The 21,502-nt window shown below is 40.7% G+C and overlaps 1 protein-coding gene across 1 annotated transcript in view; it reads right to left on the reverse strand.

The window, feature by feature from the left end:
* Window positions 1–1,170: 1,170 nt before the first annotated feature.
* Window positions 1,171–21,502, reverse strand: part of nxph1 (neurexophilin 1) — a 49,291-nt gene continuing 28,959 nt past the window's right edge. Inside the window, exon 2 of the mRNA XM_041955814.1 lies at window positions 1,171–2,699. Within this exon, the coding sequence (XP_041811748.1) occupies window positions 1,944–2,699 (756 nt within the window). The 3' untranslated portion in view covers window positions 1,171–1,943. The remainder of the gene's footprint in view (window positions 2,700–21,502) is intronic.

Genomic DNA, 21,502 nt, shown 5'->3' on the forward strand with positions numbered 1-21,502 from the left:
GGTCAGGTTTCAAGTCTTACGTGAATGTGTTAAGCCAGGTCAGGCCCTCGATTGATTCAGTTGTGTTGAACTCCATGACAAAATGTGAAAAATGTTTTCCCTTTTTAAAAAATGTGTTAATTTGTTGTTTTGAATAACACATCTTTTTTCCTGCTGCTTAGAGATGGCCCTGACCTGCTATATATCGAGGTTTCTGCCTGTTAAAAGGAGGTTTTTCCTCACCACTGTCGCCAAGTGCTTGCTCATGAGGGAATTGTTGGGTCTCTGTAGATCTTCTGTTGTGATTTGACACTAGAGGCATGCAGGATGATGAACTGTGTGTGATAAAGTGTGGATGATGTTGATTTATGTATTTATCTAGTTATTTAAATTACTGCCCACAGTATGGGACCCCCTGACTGTCATATGAGAGTCTTTTGCACACTGGGCAGTAGGGTTGTGAAATCAGTGCTTGGATTCCTGTGGTCAGACATTTCCAGCCAATCAGCAACTTTGCCAGTTTAGACTTAAGTGAGTTTTAGCTCTCCTGGGCCAAAAAGAAAACATAAAAACAAAGAGCAAAGCAAAAGAAAAAGCAATACTTTAAGACAGATTTCAACAAAGCATCACTTACTGATTATTACAGCAAGACTCTCAGAAAGAACTCACACATACCAACATTCAATTGATAAAATTTACTGTATTCTGTAATTCATATGTACATGTCCATCCCCCCACCCCACCCCACCCAATAAAGAAACTTTCAGTGAATACTTTTAATATATTTAGTCAGTTTTACAGCATCTGTACAGGATTGCTGTTTTCATGAAATTCACATCTAGGGCAGCAACATCATTTTCTTTGTTAGAAGAACCAAGAACAAGCATAAATGGAGTGAACAAGGGGCTTTTGCGGGGCCAGGGTAAACACACAGCTCATGGGGGGCATGTACAGAAGCAGCGCAATTGGAATAAACTATGTACAATACAAACCATTCATACAAATTAGGCTCTAAGTTATAGAATTCAATACATTACATTTGATATATTAAGTGACAAAGAGCAAGCCCCATCCCCCACGAATGACCCACTGATCAGTCAGCCAGGCAATCAGATGTTCAGTCAGCTGAGAATGAACCGATCACCCGACAAACTCAACATCGAGCTGCACTAGTAGGAACACACTGACGACAGCTGAAGATCGACAGCGTTACAGTATCTGAGCGCGTTAACACATTTTCTCTCCTGGCTGAGGGGGGAGGGAGAGGCCTGCTCAGCCCTACGATTGTAGGGACCACCTTACATTTCTAAAAGCATCACTCACGTTTGAATTTTCACTGTCCTCTTCAGCTGCCTTGTAGGTTTTGTAGAAACATCTGAGCATTTTTTTTTCATTATTATTCTTTTTCAATGAGGAGTTAATTTTGTTTTCCAGTTATGCAGGATAAACTGCAGAGCATAAATAGCACAGCAGGGGCAAACAGTCCATATGTTGTAGTCCAGAGAGTTACAGCATTGAAAATTAAATATGCTAAAAGAAGAAAACAAAGTTGTTAACATCTAGTTTGAAAAGAAGTGTGAACTAAACATGAAGCAAACAAGAAAGGGCAGAGTTTAAGAGTGATAACAATTCTAAAAGGACCAATAAGCCCTGCTATCTACATATTGTTCAACAGGGACAAAACAGAATTCAGGAAGGAAATTCTTTAACTGATAATAATCATAATAATCACATTTTTTCACATAACTTTAAAGCATTTTACAGTCAGATATACCAACAGTCAAAAATAACTGCTCTCTCTGCAAAATTCGGAACATTAAATTGGGAAATAAGTTGGGATGGCTGACAATCTGGTATGGACATGTTTAGGGACAGTACGGCTAACATACACATTTCTCTGGTATGGGTAGAAGCCCCAGTCTGTGCTCCACTCGGCCACTTTTCTGTATGTGTGTGTGGGAACGTCAGCCAGAGGGGAAGTAGGGAGTGTCACTGTGGTAGTTGTAGTCCGGGCACACTTTCTGCACCAGTTTGTAGTCGGTGCTATAGAAAGAAATGAAGATGCAGATGACTTTGAAAGGTTTGGAGCAGAGCCAGGAGACGTGGCTCTGGGTCTGCTCCTGGTAGCACGTCTTGGATGGGTCGAAGTTGCAGAGCGTGTTCTTGGCACCTTTCTCCACCTTCTCATACTCTATGCGGCAGTTGAAGGACTTTGAGTCCTTGGCGTCGATGACGGACTGCTGCGCCGCCACATCAAACTCCACTATCTTGGTCGGGGGCACCAAGCTGACGGACACGTTGCCCTGGCCTGTGGAGTTGTGGCGGAAGTAGACACTGAAGGTGCCGTTGCCGTGATCCACGATCTTACCGGTGATAAGCAGGTTGAGTTTGACCGTCTTGATGTTAGAGTGGAAGTCCCCCCAGCCAAACATCTTCTTGAACTTTCCCGTCTTGACCATTGGCCGTCGTTTAGCCCGTGGCCTGGAGTCCTGCAAGTCTGTGGAGTTCCTCAGCCAGTCCCACAGGTCCTGCTCAGAGTAGGGCTCTGGAGTGTCATAGCGAAGGTCCAAGGCTGTGCTGTTCTCTTTGCCGTGTAGAGTCTGTGACAGCAGCCTACTAATGGACATATCCTTACTGCTTTCTGTCCATATATGCTTTAGTGTGGATTTGGGGCTTCCCGACTTCACAATGTCTGACTTTGAGGTGTGGGCACTTGTTACCTGGGGAACAGAGAAAAAAACATCTGTCAGTTGGATTGAAATGTGTTTAATGAGATGGTGCCCTCGTTACATAATGTCATCACTGAAATATTTATATATTGCTCGCCTTATTAAACCTGTTTGGCTGCAGCAAGTTTAGTTTATGGACAGCTACTTTGTGGAGTTTTCTTGTGAACCCATCAAAGCTCATTGTGTGCATCCATGAGGCCTAACAGTGTTAGTGTTGAATCAGTTTCATTGTACATTTGCAAAACCTTCATTGCATACATCTGTTTGCTAGCTAGCAGTCTTCTTTGGTAACACTATGTTATGCAATTTATTTTTAATTTCAAAGACATTTTCTAAAAAAAAATGTAATTTGGTGCATATTTACTCTTACGAAAATGAAGATGTTCAGTTCCAGTTACATAATTCTGATAACTTACTAGTACAACCTCAAGTCTTTTAGTCAGTGCACATCAAGGCAGCAGAACATGTGAAAAATGTGAAATTTGTCAATAGACAACAATCCAATTCAACATGGACATATGGAAAATAAAGTTCTCCAAAATAAACAAATAATGAACAAACATTTTCATAGGCTTAAATATAGCAGTTCTATTTTACCTACAATTAGTACCAAATGACATAATTCTTTCAGGGAAACTCCTAAGTTTCAAATAATACTGTAATTGCATCCATATAAAATAAAAAAGATTACTGTAGTCTTCAGTCCATTTCATTGGCACTTCACTTTAATTCTTAGCAAGCTACTGTCACCAGCTGTGACCAGACCAACCACAGAAGTGTTCTAAGTCATGTGTGCTCATGTGCGTTTCTGGAGTTGAGTGTTAGTTGAGTGTAACATACAAACAAGGAGACCAGCCCATCAAAACATTTCTCCATAGTGCCACTGGTGGTCATTGGCTCTACAGAGTGCCTTTAATTCCGCTTTTAACTTTCCCAACACCTCAATGTTGATATCAACGAAGTCAACAGTGTTCATAGGTGAGGGTACTGCAGCAAAATATGTATCTTTAAAAGACTTACAGCACATGCTCGTTCCCTATGTTCTTATTCAGTGTATATAATATTAAAGAATCTTGTAGAATATGAAGAATGGGTGGGTGGGAGGCAGGTCTTGGTTTAAGGCCTTAGAAAGGCTTGAGCCAGCCTTGCCAATACAAGTGCATACTTCTGTATTGGGCGAAATGATGAGATATATCTTATCTATATCATTCAGGAAATATTGACTTTCACTATCAAGTGTACAGTTTTCCACAAAATTGACCAATCAAATGTATTCCATTGGGGTTAGAGATAATTAATCTTTGCTGCAAGCTTCAATTTCAAATCATGATAGTAGACAGCCCCAAATTGGGAATTATAGAGCATCAAGCTGAGCAAGAAAGAGAATAGAGAAACATATTGTTCCCATCTCCTCCCTCTGTCAAACAGAGTATCCACTGGCTCACACAGATAAATGCAGTTGCCTTTCAGTGTGTAAAGACCAGACTATTAACTAAAGAGTGCTCCTTGAATTGATGATTGATGAACCCAAGGGTTTTCACTATTTAGCGCAGATGAGTGGAATTAGGCTCATACAGGCCCCAGTGGAGGTATGTGACATTGATTGCCTGATTTCTACTGTAATACGTGACAGCAGATCCGTCTTGCTGAGCTTTTTGCATTTTGCGGGTTGCTCCTCGGATCGATACTTGGAAAATAAGGTTTCGCTACCAATCAGTTGGCCCTTTGAATGGAATTGCCTCACAGGACGTCTCTCAGTAACATAGGAGCATTCAGAAAGCTTTACACATACTGTTGCAAAGAGAAAATACCTGTAATGTAAAGTATGTCACAGACTGGACATGACACAAGGGGATTGAAGCTGAAAAACAAAAGAAGTGATAACAGTGATTGTATTGAGCTGCTTCTATTCTTGGCCAAAATCCTAATTGTAATCTACAGGACATAACAAAAGGATGAAGACTTTTTTTGAAGAAGAAGAAGAAGAATTGTGTATGTTTGTGTCTCTCCTCTCTTTTTTCAAGCCTTTCTTTCATTAAATGTATTGTAGCCTCAGAGTTTTCTGTCGTTTGCTGCTCTGATCACACTAACCACAACACTAAATAAATAACACTGGGAAATCCATCTGTCGGCCCTGTTAAAGCTGTCCTTCGAACATTTGATCTGCAGTAACCTGTTTGCCTCTCAGCCTCTCTCCCTGGCTGTATTCAGAAATGGCTACAACATACAACCCTTAAACGCAGCATGCAGTATGTACGACATACTGCATACTGTTTGTCATAGTGCTACGTAGTATGAAACTGTCAATTATCTTGTTTTTCAGTATGCTAGGCCGGGATTAGCCAGCTAATGGCAAACCACCACTACAGTGCAGCATCCCTTTATGCTCTACAAAGGGAAATTATAAATGCAGATTTTCACAATTTTCCAAGAGATGAACAACAAGAGATGGGTAATGACTATCTGATGATTGGAAGGAACCAGATTCACCAGCGTTTTGTCTCATTACTTCGATGCAAATGTAACGTTTTAATGTAAGTTGGAGCTTGTTCTTCTGGTATTTAGCTATTTAGCGTAACGTTTTCCTTGTTATCCTTGTTTCAATCAGACTGGGTGCCTTTTCATTGATGGTTTTTCGGTTTGTGTTAATGCCCCTGCTGGCCCCATAGTCCACCTGGCTGGTTGTTGTCGTGATCGCTGAAGTACTTTGCATTGTGGGACACAGTAGGCTAGGCTGATCAGATGCGTACTGGAGATTTTTGCAGAATCAGTATGACATCTGGGTATTTTTGGCATACTGCATTTTGCTTTTGTTTACATACTGCAGTACTTCATACTCCATGCTACATTTTGGCCTAATGAGTACATACTGCTAGTAGGCAGTTTCAAATACAGTGTGTGTGTCTGTGCTGTGTATGATTTCCTGAGTGCAAACAGCTGTGTCAGAGCCTGAGTTCAGCCTCTCCAGCTCTGCTTAAGACTATCCTGTAATCAAGACTCCTACAAAGACTCTGCCACATCCACCCTGCAAGATCATAGTACCTGCTCAGTCAGTCTGCGGTTCCAGCCTCTCTTGCACTTATTTGTCCGTTGCCAGTTTGACCCTGTCTAATCCCGTTCTCCTCTCCCTGCAGTAAGGTCTGCTCTGCTCCGGCCCTCGTCTCCAGCCTTTTGTCTCCTCAGCCCTGCTCCTCAGCCCTGCTCCCCTGTCTTGGACCTTCATTCTCTTCTCTAGATTTTCTCTGGTCTCTCTCAGCCCCACCTCAAATCCCATTCCTGTTTGCCCCTGCAATAAATTATTCTCTCTCTTCAAACTCCATTCTCCTCACCCGCCTATTTGATGACTTTTTTACTAGTGCCACTATGAGGTTGACATCTGTAGTTCAAAAATATCTCAACAACTAATACATGGATGCCTATGAAATTTGGTACAGACATTTATGTTCATTCATGTTCCTCTTTGAGCATTTAGCTCAAAGCATCATTGTGCTTTACACAGAGCCACTAGCATGGCTATAGAAGTCATACAATCTAAGTTTTATACTATTTGTCTTGTGTCTCAAGGAACCCTTATTCCATACACAAGTCTGTTAATGAACAATAACGTGACATCATAAGCAACAGTGGTTGCTTTGTCAATGACGACCGTATTTTCGTCAGCGAACAAATTACAAATGTAGACGTATAAAAACGTTTCTGTACTTGATTTAGTTAATAGCAGCACCTTGCCTTGCAGTCATGTCAGGCCTGTCATTTTAAACATAATCTCAGTAAACAGATATCAGCATACGAATGCAGAATCTGTGGTCAAGAGACAAGGTTTTGGTCTTCGCAAATGTTTGGCAAATGATGTAGTGAAGTTTTTTCAGAAGTACTGTTGAAAAATTGATGCAATGCAATGGTGCATCAGCATGACAAAAATCACAAGGCGCATGACTCTTCCCAATGTTTTATAGTACTCACTTTATAGTAAAAAGTGTCAGTATTTCAGTAGTAGATGCCCACATCTAGAGAGTGAAGCCGGCCTCTGAATGATCATGCTGCTCTGCAGTGGTGAGCACATGTTGCCGCTCTCCTCTGTCTAAATAGAGTTTGGGAACAACAACTGGATCTACAGAATGAGTCACTCTGTTGTCTTACAATCTGTTATGTACTGGTAAACAGTGCCTTTGCTGCTAACCTCTTGATGGACAAGAACAACACATATAACCATGGTAACTAGACACATGTGACCAAAACTAAGATTCATAATCAAGTGCCAGCACAAATCAATCAATCAATCAATCAATCAATCAATCAATAACATTTAAAGGACATGCATTACACTCAGACCTAATTGTACTTGGTTTACAGGCTGTTAAATAATAAAATCAGTGAATAAACAAGTTTTCCTCCAGAGAATGTGTTCTACAGTCACCACATAAAATCAAGAGGGAAGAAGCAAGCAGAAGCAGACTGAAGTTAACAGCTTTCACTCAGCGGAGCTGAAGAGGGTCTCAGGGGATCTATCTTTAGCCTGAAGGGTTAAACTCAGACAGCACTTGGCTGTGTGAGGCAGACACACTCAGCAATCATTTCCTATTCAAACAGGTGAGGTGGCCTTCTCATACTGAAGAATATCCCATGTTGGTGCAGGGTGAGGATTACATTGGAATGGATTTATGATAATGTGCCTGCTTATGAAAAGGATCTGGAAAAGTCCCTTTTCTCGCAGTGCATTCAATAGAATTTATTGAAAAATGAACTAAAAACAGAAGACAAAGCACTTCAGATACAGTTGCTTTGAGGGGAATCGTCTTTTTTTCTAATCCTCATAGAAATTCAGTCCTTGCTCATGTAGTCAGTTGTAGAAATGGAAACTATGATACAAGCCAGCAGCACAGCAGCATCAGACCTCATTTCATTTCATGGTAAGCAGCTGTAAAAGACAATTTCAGATCATTTACTTAAGTAAAAGTAGAAATACTACATTTTAAAAGTAAACCACTGCAACTAAATATCTTCAATCAGAATTTTACCAATGTGACATTATCACATTATATGATATTTTTGGGTGTTTATATAATTACTGATGCATTTTTGTTGTAGGTGGTGGAGATCAGGTTAATTTTAACTAGTTTGCACATTATGCATTTTCCCAATCTTAATCTGCAAAGTAACTAGTAAGTGTCATATAGTTGCAGTAATACAAATTTTACCTCTGAAATGAAGTGGAGTAAAAGTTTATCAGAAAATTAAACTACTCCTAAGTGTAAAACAAATGAACTCTGGGCTGCTATTGTGAATAAGAATACCACCCCAAGCGGGAACCACCCTTACCCTTTCAGTTTTTACTAGTGGATATTGCCAAACACATTTGCTATTTATCAGACTATCACAAAGTAATTGCCACACAGATGAGAGAGGGCCACAGGACACCCCAAGGGTCCTGGTTGCTTGCTTCCTCAAATAGCAGGACACTGTAGTTTTAGCAAATGTGAGGTGAGGTGCTGGCGAGGCTTTACAGTGGCAGGGCAGTATTCGTTAGCCTGATAATTAAACCGAAGCCCTTTTTTTCACTACATTTATTCAGCCTCACATTATGTTCACATGAACCCGTCCTCACCAGAAAAACGACCCTGTGGGTCGAATATGCAAACACGTTATTGCGACCCATATTTATGTTACTGTCAAGTGACAACCTCTATTGGCCATAGTAATCATGACACGAGCAAAGGAGAAAGTCAGGTGACGGAGTATAAAGAGCAAGAAAGTCCACAGATGTACATACTTAAGTTACTTAATGTATTTAACATTAACATACTGATTTTAACTCTTGATCTTCTCCTGAATCTAACCAAGTAGTTTTGGTGCCTAAACCAAAGCAAACTGTGAATGTTTCACAATGTTACAAAGTTATGACGAAGATTTGCCTGTGGCACTCTATGAATGAAGGAACATGTCACCCAGGGCAACCCTGTAGCTCCTTGATGTGGTTTTACTGTAAGCTCCATGCCACAGTGGAAGAAGTCATATCAGGCTTATATATACACAAAAAAAAATAGATATACACAAAATTGATTTCATTTAGTTTTTTCACAGTTTATTCAGGCTGAGGACACATTCTTTAAATTACTGTTTTTAGAGTATCTATTCTCATTTTGTGTCTCCTTGAATTGGGTCAGATATGTTCCCCTGAGAATTCCCACCACTCTGTCTCTGAGGATACTGATATTGATTTCATTATTATTATTATAACACTGAAGAACTAGACTGTCTTTTTGCTAAATAATTGCAGTAGTGCCATATGACTGCCACTGAGCACAAAGTGTGCGGTCTGTGGGTATTTATCTGTACTCTTTGTTTGTCTTGTTCAGTGGGTGGGCTTTATGCAGTGCATACAGACATGTTTATCTGTACAGTTCTCAGGTTCAGGCATCCTCCAGCATGTTTCAGGCGGAGGGCCTGTGGGTTTGCTGGATCCCGCTGCTGCCAGCTGTAGTTCGCTCACCTGAGGGAGTGGTGCATCTGGTAAACATGGCCAGCACCGCGGCCAGCACAGGCCTCGCAGATACCTGACTACTGGCCAGGCAGCCAGTTGGTTGCCCCCAGGAAAGGAAGACTGCTGGGCAATGCAAACAGCACAGTCTGTGTCTGTACTATTCAGTCCAAACATGAATTCTTTGCTAAAGTCTCTGAATATGCTGCGGCACACTTTGGAAGTCTACGTTTCTTGACTGCTCTCGAAAGTTTTAAATGTTGTTTTTGTAGTGGTTTGTGTCTCTCATGCAATCTTCATTTTTAAATTCCAGACTGAAGTCACAGAAATAAGTCAAAGTTATCATCAAAAGAAATTCTAAGTACATGACATGTCATTTAACAAACCTCATTCATACATTTGAAAGGAAGGAAACCGAAATAACTGATTACTGATCGGCTTCTGTATTTGGGTCAAGGAATGGAGACACACTTTGTGAAACACAGAAGAGAACCACTGTACGACTTTTACAGTTACTGTACTGCTCAGCTGCTGAATAGTGCTGTAATGTCTTCTGTGGCTCTAGAGGACCTTTGTCAAGTCTGAGGTAATAATCCTAAGACTACAATTTGTTAATGGAGGACCTGTGTTACAAAGAGGGTGTGAAGTCTCAAAGTCATAGCATTTAGCAGGCAGGAGGGTTTTTTAAGCTTGAACCATACTACAGACTAACAGTCACAAAAGTAAGATAATGTATTGTGGCAGGATACAGGACTCTTTAAGGGTTTAGAACATGTCTTCAAAAACCTGGTTTGTTAATTAGCTTCTTGCTGAAATGAGACCAGAGAGCAGGAGAGATGTGCTGTCTGGCAATACTGTGAGCACCAATACCAACACCAACACCAACAGTATGAACTGAAATGATGGGGGCCTTGACATGACACCCAGAATTTTGGAGCCTCTTCTCGTAGAGCGCAGCAAGTCAGGACAAAGAGACACAATTACAATGTAAGGAATTTAGTTACCTAAATTTCAATATCCATGACAGATGCATCACCTTATCTTGAGTCCATTTAAGAGGATGAAATGATATGGCTCCTCCTCTGATGAACTGAAAGGGGGCCCAAGGAAACACAATATACATTAAGCTAAAGTCAAAGGATAACATTAACATTAGCTGTAAATAGCTTCTCAGTTGAATCCACAATATACAATATACTTAGTTCTGTATTTTTTAAGAACAGAATTTCTTTCCTATAACACAGAAACGTATTACTTAAAGCTGCTGTTGGTAAAATCGGAGAAACCAGCGAGAGTAAACACAATTTTAAAAGCATGCAACTGAAAAATGCCTGCCTCCGAAGCCACACAAAAAAGGCTCACTGCCCGACTGCTGCTGGAGGACGAGTCCACAGCAGAGGTTTGGGAGGAGGAGGAGTTCTTTTAATGAACACAGAAACGTAACAACTCTGCCACAATCCTGTGAAACAGCCGTCACAAGTGTCACCTATCAGTCTGAATACCAGCCTGGCAGCTGCTGCTCACTGCTGTAGGTGTTCGCCTTGTGCTGCTGGGTTAGCAGCACTTTCTGTGTCATTCTTCTGAGACTAGCTTGCTATAGTTTCAGCAATATATGTGCCTCGCCTTGTGGAGACTCTGATCTGCACAGAGCACTGTCAGAGTACTCAGGTAGGTGGTTAGACGGGCCAACCTGTTCTCATTCCCAAAGCGTCTAATACCGATGCTTTGTGATGCCCCCAGAGCGTCTATAGACACACCAGATACCCGTTAGTGACTGTATGAGATTCACCAGGCTTTTGACTCCAATTTAAACTGATCTGTGGCAATATTAGACGGCCAGAGTGACCGCCCCACCTGCCAAGACATGTTCTCTTCCAGCAACGCTCAAACTCTTCCTGCCAGAAAGCCTTTCTAACATGTGGTTAGTGCTGGCAAACAGTTTGGTTAGGTTTAGGCAACAAATCTATTTAGTTAGGTTTAGGAAAAGATGATTAACTTTTCCTTTCACTTCCCATACATCTCACACAGACGCTTTAAGGGGGCTTGTGTGTCAGTAGGAGACATTGAGGGGCATCAATATTTTGGAATGAGACCGGGCTCGACAGGCAGGTAGTGTTTATTACAGGCCTGCAACAGCCACAGATAGTGGATTTTTTATCCTTTTTTGCAGACCATTTGATTTATTGATTGCTGCCCAGATGTAAAGACAATTTTACAAAAACTGGTTTTGATCAGTTACCACACGTGTGGTATATATCGCAGTGGTTTTCATACTTTTTGCCTCAGGGCACGCCAAACGGCAAGCCAAAATCTCACATCTGCAAAATAGCCTCTAACACATGTGTTATTACTCTTACTATCTTCAAAATTGTATTTTTATTTACAAATGCTTAATAAAATATGACAAACCATTGATTAATCATGAAATATTTATTAACCAAATAATTCAAAAATTCATCTGAAACCTTGAGAAATTACATCAAAGCCTCATTAAAACAGTGACATCAATATTTTTTAAGACTCACTGTTGATAAGGTTTGTCCACTAGAGCTCTAGTTCCAGACCAGAAAGCGGCGCAGCAGATTTATTCAGGTGGTCCTGAAATCCATGTGGGTGGTGCTGGACGACTGGGGACAAACTGACATGTGTGCTCAGTGGCAAACGGGACAGTTGCAGTTCCACAGTTATGATAGCTGCTATGACCAAGCTCTAAGGCTATGAACTGAACAAATCAGAAACATGTTTTTGTTTTCATTGTTTTATATACAATGTATAAAGAGATATTTGTGTAGACACGAGGGACTTTAAATCCTCAGCCTTAACCAGCCCATAAAAGCTGCATGCTGGGCAGCGGCTGGTTTATAGTGCCAACATCCAGCTCTGTGGCACTGAAATGTGTTTTACATTATCTTCATTTTATTTCTGAATGTGTTTTTGCTCTCAGGTTTGCTCTGCTTTTTTTCTATCTCAATAAAACTTAGTTTATATCCCTCTCAATGGCACTACTCTCTTTGTTCTCTGCTTTAGTTTGTTTTCTTTTTGAGTCGAACAACAGTTGTTTTTAATTTGCTCTCCATTGTACCTTCGCTCCACACTCCTCGTTCTCTCTGTCTCACCTGCTTCTCATATTACTTGCTCTTCGTGCTATGAAACACTTTCAGGTTGTCCTATAGATGTCTCAACTGTTTCCAGTCACAGGCCATTTGCCACAGTGTGTGTCACTGTGTGTGTGCATCAGTGTGTGATGAAAGGTGCGTGATGACTGTCTGGGATTTATACTGAGCGCACTGGTACAGTCAGACTGGATATTACCAGGTGAAACTCACTTGCATGCTTTGGCAGAGAGCAGGTAGGGCAGGATCTAGTCTGGGCCAACAGCAGCATTCCATAAGTCGTGAATTATGCAGCTTCTTCATATCATTCATTATGGTTTTACTGTCGTTAACGTCTATCAGTGCCCTTGCACTCACTGCAGCCCAGTGGCATCCCTCCTTTCTGCTCATTGTATTATTTTGTAGTAGTATATAAGAAATAAATATTTCCTGAATGAGAAATCAATCCCACATCACTTAAAATAATACTATTTAGCATTGCACTCCCATACCATTATCAGACTTACAACAGACTGTTATATCATTTGCTTTATTCCATGCTTTCTTCTGCCTCGTCAAAACCTGGTTCCCGTGCAATGCTTCTCCACAGCCAACAGCTTGGTTGGAGATTTGCATGTGTTCTGCTATTAGCAGCTGATGCAGCCTGGAGCCACTAGCCACAAGCAGAGCTGAGGAGCAGGCCACAGAGGTCAGGGAAGCTCACTTCTTTCTAACTCCACACCAACAGGTTTGCTTCATTTTCATATCTCTCAGATATCAGACAGCCCCCTCTGGAACCACAAAAGGCTTTATGCAACTTTTTGCCACATATGCACACCTGTAAGCACATCAGCCGAGTTCACCTTTAATTTGGCCAGACATAAAGATTTGAAATTTCATTGGTCAAACTGAATGGAATCAATTTGCAACCATGAGCAAATGTGTTAATACATTATTAAACTCAGGACAGAACTAAATGCCTCACAGTGCCTTACATTCACCTGTGCACGCACACACACACACACACACACACGCATACACACACACACACACACACACACTGCAGAGCTGCCATGTGCAGTGCTGGCCTGCTCATCTGGAGCAGTTTGGGGTTCAGCACCTTGAGCATTAAATTACTAGAAACTGCCAGTGGGGCAAAGTAAATAATTACACTTATTTTAGTACTGGACTTTACACAGTTCACAGTTCAAGGTAATAGTTCAGGTAATTATTCATAATTAAATAAATATTCATCAAGTAATAACAACAACAACAACAACAACAACAACAATAATAATAATAATAATAATAATAATTTCTGCCCCTTGAAAGGGGTTCTGGGTAATCATGCCTTACAGAGGTTCACAGAGGAACTAACATGCACACCTCTAAAATCTAATACAGGTTACATTTGTTTTGCCCTTTTACTTATCATAATTGGAAAATGTACAAAGTAAAAAAATAAATAGTTCTGTGAGGCGCATACAGAAGTCCTTAGAGTCATAAAGCATCACATGCCTATCACATACACAAGTCCTTTTTATATTTGAACAGGACTGACTGAATGATTGATGATGTAATTTTGCTTGAACGTGGGCAGGAGCTGGTGTAGAGAAGATAGCAGAACACAACAAAAAGACATGGATGTTAAACAGTAAAAGAAAAAGCAAACAAACAAACAAACAAACAAAAACCCTAAACCAATCACAGGCTGGAGTCACCCTACAGGCTTCAAGCTTGAGTTCCAGCAACAGAGCAGAAAACCCAAATACAGTGACACACTTCTTCTCAGTCTTGTTGCATTTTGCCCGAGTGGTCATCTGCGCTGCAAATACAAAAATCCCATGTGGAAATTTCCCTGTTGTCCACCCAGATAAACAACAAGAGCAGAAGCAGGAGGCTGCACAAAGCAAGGCACCCTCTCGCCTTCCCATCGGCCAAAATCAGGCTGTCAAGTAAAACACTGCTTCCCCTGATACTGCACCACATTGGAGCCAATGACAACTTCAACATGCTGTTAAATCCAGCTCAAGGCTCATCTTCAAGAACTTGTTACGCCTCATTTGGATGCAGGAAAGGCCTCGATAATAAAAAATCGTCTGCACACATTTACCCTGTGGTGCTCTGAACTGTGCTCCTTTTAGAAGAATTCCTGGAAATTCTTTCATTTGTTCTTGTAATTAACTTGTCGCTTTTTGCTGAACACACAGGTATTATTGATATGGTTGTGTTATTGCCAACAGCTGAAGAGTGGCACAATAAATCAAATCTCAACACTTGCATTGCAATCCATGCTGCACTGAGAGCTCTATGGTAATTTGCACGTCAGTGACAGGAGCAGCAAATGGCCTGAGAGGGCAGATTGTTTTAATTCACACTGTGCACATTTTAGTTGTTACCAACAATACAAACCCCAGGAACATACCATAAGTATGTTGTTACTTCTGGTTTTGTGACAAGCAGAAAACAGAGTGAAACAGAATCCGATCCCAGGCTTTGGTTTCTACAGATTTTGTGGGGCCGACACCATCCCATTTGATTTTTTTACTGTCAAATAAGGCAGAAGACAAAAGATCTGAGATGAGATGAGCTCCAGAGTCTCTGGCTCTTTTGAAAAATTCCAATCATCACACTCATGCAGGGGGAGCTGCAAAGCGGCCTGGAATAAAATGCCAGCTGAAGAATGAAGCCCTGAGCACAATGTGGTGAATGAAAGACGCCTTATGAAAGCTCCAGAGAATGAAAACAGAATGGGAGGAAGAAAAAGAGAGGAAAATTTGAGGGTGTTAACTTAACAATATAGGAAGAGGAGGACCGAGGAGGAGCGACCCTGAACATACGGACAATTAACCTTGAGTTCAGCACAGTGTAAGAGAAAACTGAACCTCGCAGGCTTTACTGATAAGTGAACATAATATGAAGGCCCATAAGGATGTTCATTTTACAGGGTGAGCTATACACATCTACTAACTAACTCCTGACATGTTTTCTAAGGTATTACAACATACTACATTCAGAGTTATATCAGAGTCTAGGAATACAAGGAATTTGACTTGAAGTGATGCTGACAGAGAAATGCCCCCAAAACGAAATAAATGGACAGTTTGATGCTGTTTTCCCACTTTCACAGTGTGGTGTGTTCCTTTGGGTCAGTTCAATTAGGCTTCTGTGAGAGATTTGAATCAGACTCTGTTGTGGATTTCAGGATTTCACAGCGATACATAACAAAGTGAAAAGGTATTTACTCTGTGCATACTAGTGGTTTCCTCAATAAAAAGTGAGTGAATAGTAGCGAGCCTGTTTCCCACTTTCATTTCCACTTACAGTTGCTATATACTGTATATACTGTATATGTGTCGCTGTTGGCCCGATATTGGCCCCGTTATGCTCCAGCAGTGAGCCTTTTTTGCATGTTGTTTAATGAGACACAGGACAATGGCTAATTTCAATGTAATTTTAGTGGAACCTTAGCTGCAGTTATTACAAGCACAGAGGAGACAGACCATAAATGTATATGAATATGAACAAATATCAAGAAAATCAACAGTGAATGACAATTTCCTCAGAGTAGTAAAGATTCCATATGTGTCTTAGAGAAACAGATGCTGGCTAGAAGGCTTCTCAAATCTCCTCCGCAGCTGTTTCGAGAAACCAGATTTTAGCCCATTTTCTGTCACTCTTGGATGCATTCAATGAGTCTTGGGTGCATTTTAACTTTTTTGCGGTCGGAGAGCTATCTGCTCCATCCAAGACGCGTGGAGAGACTGTGCAAATCCTTCAGAGAGGATTCAATACTGAGGGTATCTTGATAGATGATCCGTTACCTGTACAAAAAATCTAATGAAAACTGACTAACAATCATTCAATATGTCACTGAATTTGAATAAGGACTTAGTCCACTTATATTTTTGTATTTTCAACAACTTTATATTCGTGCATGTTCTTGTCTACACTGGCCACGTAACAGCTCACATTTCCCTCAAATAACCCGCCATCTTTTTTACCAGCTGACACTGACAGCAGTGACTGTAAACCCTGCCCGTAAGCTCAGCAAGACTTCTACAGATGCCAATAAAACAATGCCCTTTTAGACACAATGCAAAAACAGCACCACTGCACTCTGTAACCCATTATTTCGAGCGGCTGCACCACCTTATGATGGCTTTTCGCTGCGGCGAGCGCCAAACTTGTACAAACTTTGGGCGCAAGTTTGCCAAACAGTTGTGAGTACAGCTCAAAAGTACTTTTTGGGGTATTTTTTGTCTAAAGTGAAGCATTATAATCAAGTGGCTAGAGGAGTGTATTCTCTCAAAAACCTTACTCATTAATTTCTAGCAAGGCTTGTGGCGCCACCATCATTATATAATACTGTGGCATGTTTTGCTCACTGTAAATGCAATGTCAAGATTTCAGGCAACTTTTTGACACTTTTGTCTAGATGAAATTTTTTATAGTAGACTGTTTAAAGTACTATGTTTAGAGAACTTAGCTAGCAGGAGAGGGGTGACACAAACTGACACACACACACACACACACACACACAGATAGAGGCAATAGGCACAGGCACACAGCAAAAAAGGCAGAGTTACTTGGAATTTTTACAGTTGTACTGAGTGCCACTCTGCTTCCAGGTGTCCAGAGTGTGACTGTACAGTGCTGTGTGCCTGCAAAGAGCACTGCGAAATAGAACTAAAACAGCACAGAATACAAAAATATTTTGGGGCAGGCTGCCCAAATTAATTCTACATGCGTGAAAACCTTTTGTGCTTCACACAGATTACAAACTGATGCGTTTTGTCCTCTGCTACATTGAGCAGCACATTCAGACTAAAGCATTCAGAGGCTGCTCTCAGTCCCTGTGTCCACATCTCATAAAGTGTTCCTCAGAGGGAATCACCCATGAAACACAGCCACTAACAGCTATCAACACCCACACACAATGTGAGTTAAACTATTGGTGCTCGGCACCACATTGCAGCAAAGTGCTGCTGGAATATCACGCTTAGCCCATGTACTTCAGCTGCCTAATGGTCATGTAAGCAGACTGTTAGGCACATCATTAGAGCACACTTTCTGTGTGTGTGTGCAAATGTGCAGACTGTGCATACAGTGTGTATGTGTGTGTGTGTGTTATCGAGTATGCTCTTGGTCTTATTTTTCAACCTTCATCTATTCTAGCAATACATCCAAACACTGTCACAGATTTATGCAGGTGCAGTAATGCAACTCATACTAACACTGAAGTAGAAATCAAATCATGTCAGTGATTTGTACTAAAATGTGGTTGATATGTTTAGAACTGTATTAATGAGACCAGCAGCTCAAGATAAAAGTGCTGGACTGAATAAAAAAAAACATACCATTTACTGATTATTCCTAAAGCACTGCAAATAATGAGACTAAAAATGTAGTTTTGCCTTTGGGTGTAGCTACAGGAAAGACCATTGGGTCATTGAAATCAAAAGAAAGTCATCCTCTGGAGAGCATGAATGTGTTCGGATAATGTCACACTAATCTGCTCATATGATTATGAGATATGTTGTGACATGTAGGAAAAGACGAGTTAGAGAAAAAAAAAATCCTCTCAGTCTGTGAAATAGATTGAAATGCTTCATAATGATGTCAGAGAAAATGTCAGGAGGTCATCCAAATGGTTAGGACTCACCCTCAGAGGAAAAAACAACAAATCTCTTAGAAATTTAATTCAGACAAATACCCGTTCTCTGTCCATCAGTGATTGACTGATTAGCATCAGGTGTAGAGCACCAACTAACATACAGGTGACTGAATCTCACGGTACATACATGTTTACTGAGAGCAGGCCTGATGTGCTTGCACTGTAATTTGTATACTTTTGACTTTTTGTGCATGGTTCATGCATATATTGCAGATGTTTAACCAAATGAAACCTTTGGAGTCTATGTAGTAACTTGTAGTATATGGTTTTACAAGAACAATTGTGAAAAGTACACTGTACACCTTCTTTTTGTGTTCCACACCTAATCAAGCCATCGAATAGTCTAATGGCAGTTTGTGAAATAATCACAAAATGTAATCTACAGGATTTGTGTAATTGGACACAAATTATTATTTTTTTTGTGTGTGTGACCCTCAGCACCACTGTCAAACGTATGTATTTCAGTTTGTGCCTGCACCATGTCCACCGTTGTTCTCAGTCCGCGCTAAAGTTACCAATCATAAATATGTAGAGCCCAGCTGGACTTTAACGATGAAAGATTTCTGGTGACGGTCGCACATTGGTTAGGTTTAGACACCAAACCTCAACCAAGATTATGGCTTGGCTTAAAATAACTACTTCCTTAAAACAAACAAAGATGAATATTGGTTTCACACAGCAGTGAGAAAGTTGTCTGTTTGACCCAACAACCAACCCCAGCCACCTCACTTCATGGATTTTCTAAAAACCACTTAGGTACGTATAGGATATTTTTTGGTTTCACTTTCGGTTTCACACTAGACACAAACGTAGTTCTCATGGCTGAAAGTTGTGTGTTTGTTTGATCCATTCATTCACTTTCTTCCATTTGCAGACTTTCTTGCTCTTTATACTATGTCACCTTGCTCTAATGGTCTAACATTGCCATGGATGGGTTCACTTTAGTGGAGTGAGTTGAAAGCCTGGCACATCTCCTGCAGATGCAAAAGTGTGCTTTGTGCATCTGTAGGAGATGCTGAAGGGCACGACAAAGTGTCGATATCTGACACTCTGAGAACGAGACCGAGCTTCTTCCTGTGGATCGAAGTGTCGGAATGTCTGCTGTGAGACGACAGCTATCATGACAGTATCTGTTTGATTTTAATTTGATAATAAAACACATGCACAGACACAGAGAGAGAGAACCATGTGTAATGTGAATAATCTCCATTTATCAACCAAACACTGTTCTTCACTCTTGGTTCCCATCTGATCTATAAAGTCGGGTAAAACATAAGAATCATTCTCACTCTCATTATTTTTGAGTTTACACGTGGAGTTGAGATTCTTGCTCGTGAAATTCAGAAGCTAATGTGTCTCGAGGTACCATAAATCAAAGCCGGCTTTATTTTGTCAGCACGCAGATGGCCCAAATACACAACTCACCTCAATTAAGACCTGAGGAGAGGAGCTAAAAGGGAAAAGTGTTTGGAGAGGAAAAAGGGCACCTGTTCGCCTGTCATATCCGCAGCTCTTCTGATCAGCGGCTCGGAGCTTCCCCCTGAGCTGTTTCAATGCTGAATTAATGACGGCAAACAAAGCCAAAGCCTCCTCACAGCCCCTTTGTGAGTTCATTCTCTTTCCACTTTGGTCCCTCTCAACTAATCTTCAGTGTCACACTTAATGAGATTTTCAGTTTGTAAAGTAAGTGGAGCAATAACTCCCCCAGCACACGCCGCCATTGCCATTCCCACCATCACCTCAGCTGCTTTTAAGCAACCACTTGCACCCTCTGTCTATTCCTCCTCTCAGTAAAGGATGCATTATGAAGGATTATTACTTACACAAATCGCATTGAATTATTCACACTGCAAACACGCAGCTGAAAGTACAATGTGCGTTAAATGTGTGCTGTTACTTGCTTCATTATTCATAATGAGCAGCTTCTGCAGCTTCTCAAGGTCCTGGAGAATAATAAACATCATGGAAATAAGATAAATAACGTTATGCATATGAAGATTAGTTGAATTAAATAGAAAAAAAACTGCAAATTGTGTTGCCATCTGCAAAGGCTGCTTTATTTCATGTAATTACTGTTTTGATTCATGTGATGTTGAATGTAATCGCTTAGGTTACTGAGGGGATCTAATAGAGAGCAGCTGATTAACATTTTGACTTCTGTGAATAGAGATGTTAACTTTTACCAGATCCTGTTGTTCCCATCTTGCAGCCATGAAATTGTATTTTGCGTCTGATTGTTAACCTCAGACATGTGAGTGCAAGACTGTAGTACTCAGTCTCAGCTCACGTCTGGTCCCAAGATATTTTTTCCACTGTCTTGGAGATGAGTCTTGTAGAACTTTTGGCTTTTGACCTTTCTGACTTGATGTTTTACAGTTAGAGCTACCATCAGAAAGCAAGTCAGCCAAACAAAGATGATCACCAGAGAAGACACAAAACTTGCAAGTGCACATCACGTGCATCTTTCTGCCGTGAGTGTTTGCTAGGAAAACACATTATTTTCAAGAAACGATTTCTGTGGCATTCACCAGAGAAAAGCAGTGACAAAGACACTCCAACCTGACAATCACTGTAGATTTAACAGCAAACAAAGTGTCCTCCACACACACAAATCAAGCTACTTCACATTTATCTTGTAAATAATACTTAAATAATGTTAAATGATTGTTATTAAGAGACATAATTCAATGTGCATGCAGCTTTATGGAAACAGCTCATAACATCAGTGTTTTTGCTCGATTTGTGCTCACCTACAACTTTAATACCTCCCCCTTGTGAATATTTGTTGCCTGTGTTTGTATTTGTTGTGCGAGTCTCCTGAAACAACGCATGTGTTCCTGAATCAGAACAGTTTAAAAGTGTAATAACAGAACAGAACAAAGGACAGTTTGAACTTATATTTGTTCCTTCTTTACTTCTCAGTAAGCTGTTAACGTGTTTTTAGGGAACTCCCCGTAACGTCTGAACTTCAGAGTTTGTTCCTCTTCTCTCTGATGGCTGCTGTCCACACACACACACACACACACACACACACACACACACACACACACACACAAAAACAAAAAAACAAAGGCAGCGTGTTGTTCAAACACTTTGCTGTGGGATTAGGGTAATTATTTTGATTCCCAATTTAGCATTAGTCTAATTCACAAGTCGGTTCAGTACAGCAGGGATATTGTGTTTCTCTGCTCTATCAACACATGCTTTTCTCTAAGTAAGACGTTTGAGCGGTGACATTGTTTCGGTGACTGACAATAGTCGGTCACTCGCCTGCTTTTTAAGATTATTCAAATACAGATAAAAATCTCTGCACACCCCAACTGCACAGACACGTTCAACATTTAAAACATCTGTGACTCATAGGTTCATATGCTGAGGGGTTGTACAGATTCACAAAAATACATGTCATCACCCCATAGTATATATATACAGCCGTCTCTAACATTTAGATTTTCAGCTTTATATATGCATTGTGTATACGATTTGCCTGATGTATGGAGAGGGATTTGTAAAGCACAAAATCAGTAAGCTCAACTATGCAGCTTCC

The sequence above is a fragment of the Chelmon rostratus genome, chromosome 16 (assembly GCF_017976325.1).
Source record: "Chelmon rostratus isolate fCheRos1 chromosome 16, fCheRos1.pri, whole genome shotgun sequence".
Taxonomy (NCBI): Eukaryota; Metazoa; Chordata; class Actinopteri; order Chaetodontiformes; family Chaetodontidae; genus Chelmon; species Chelmon rostratus.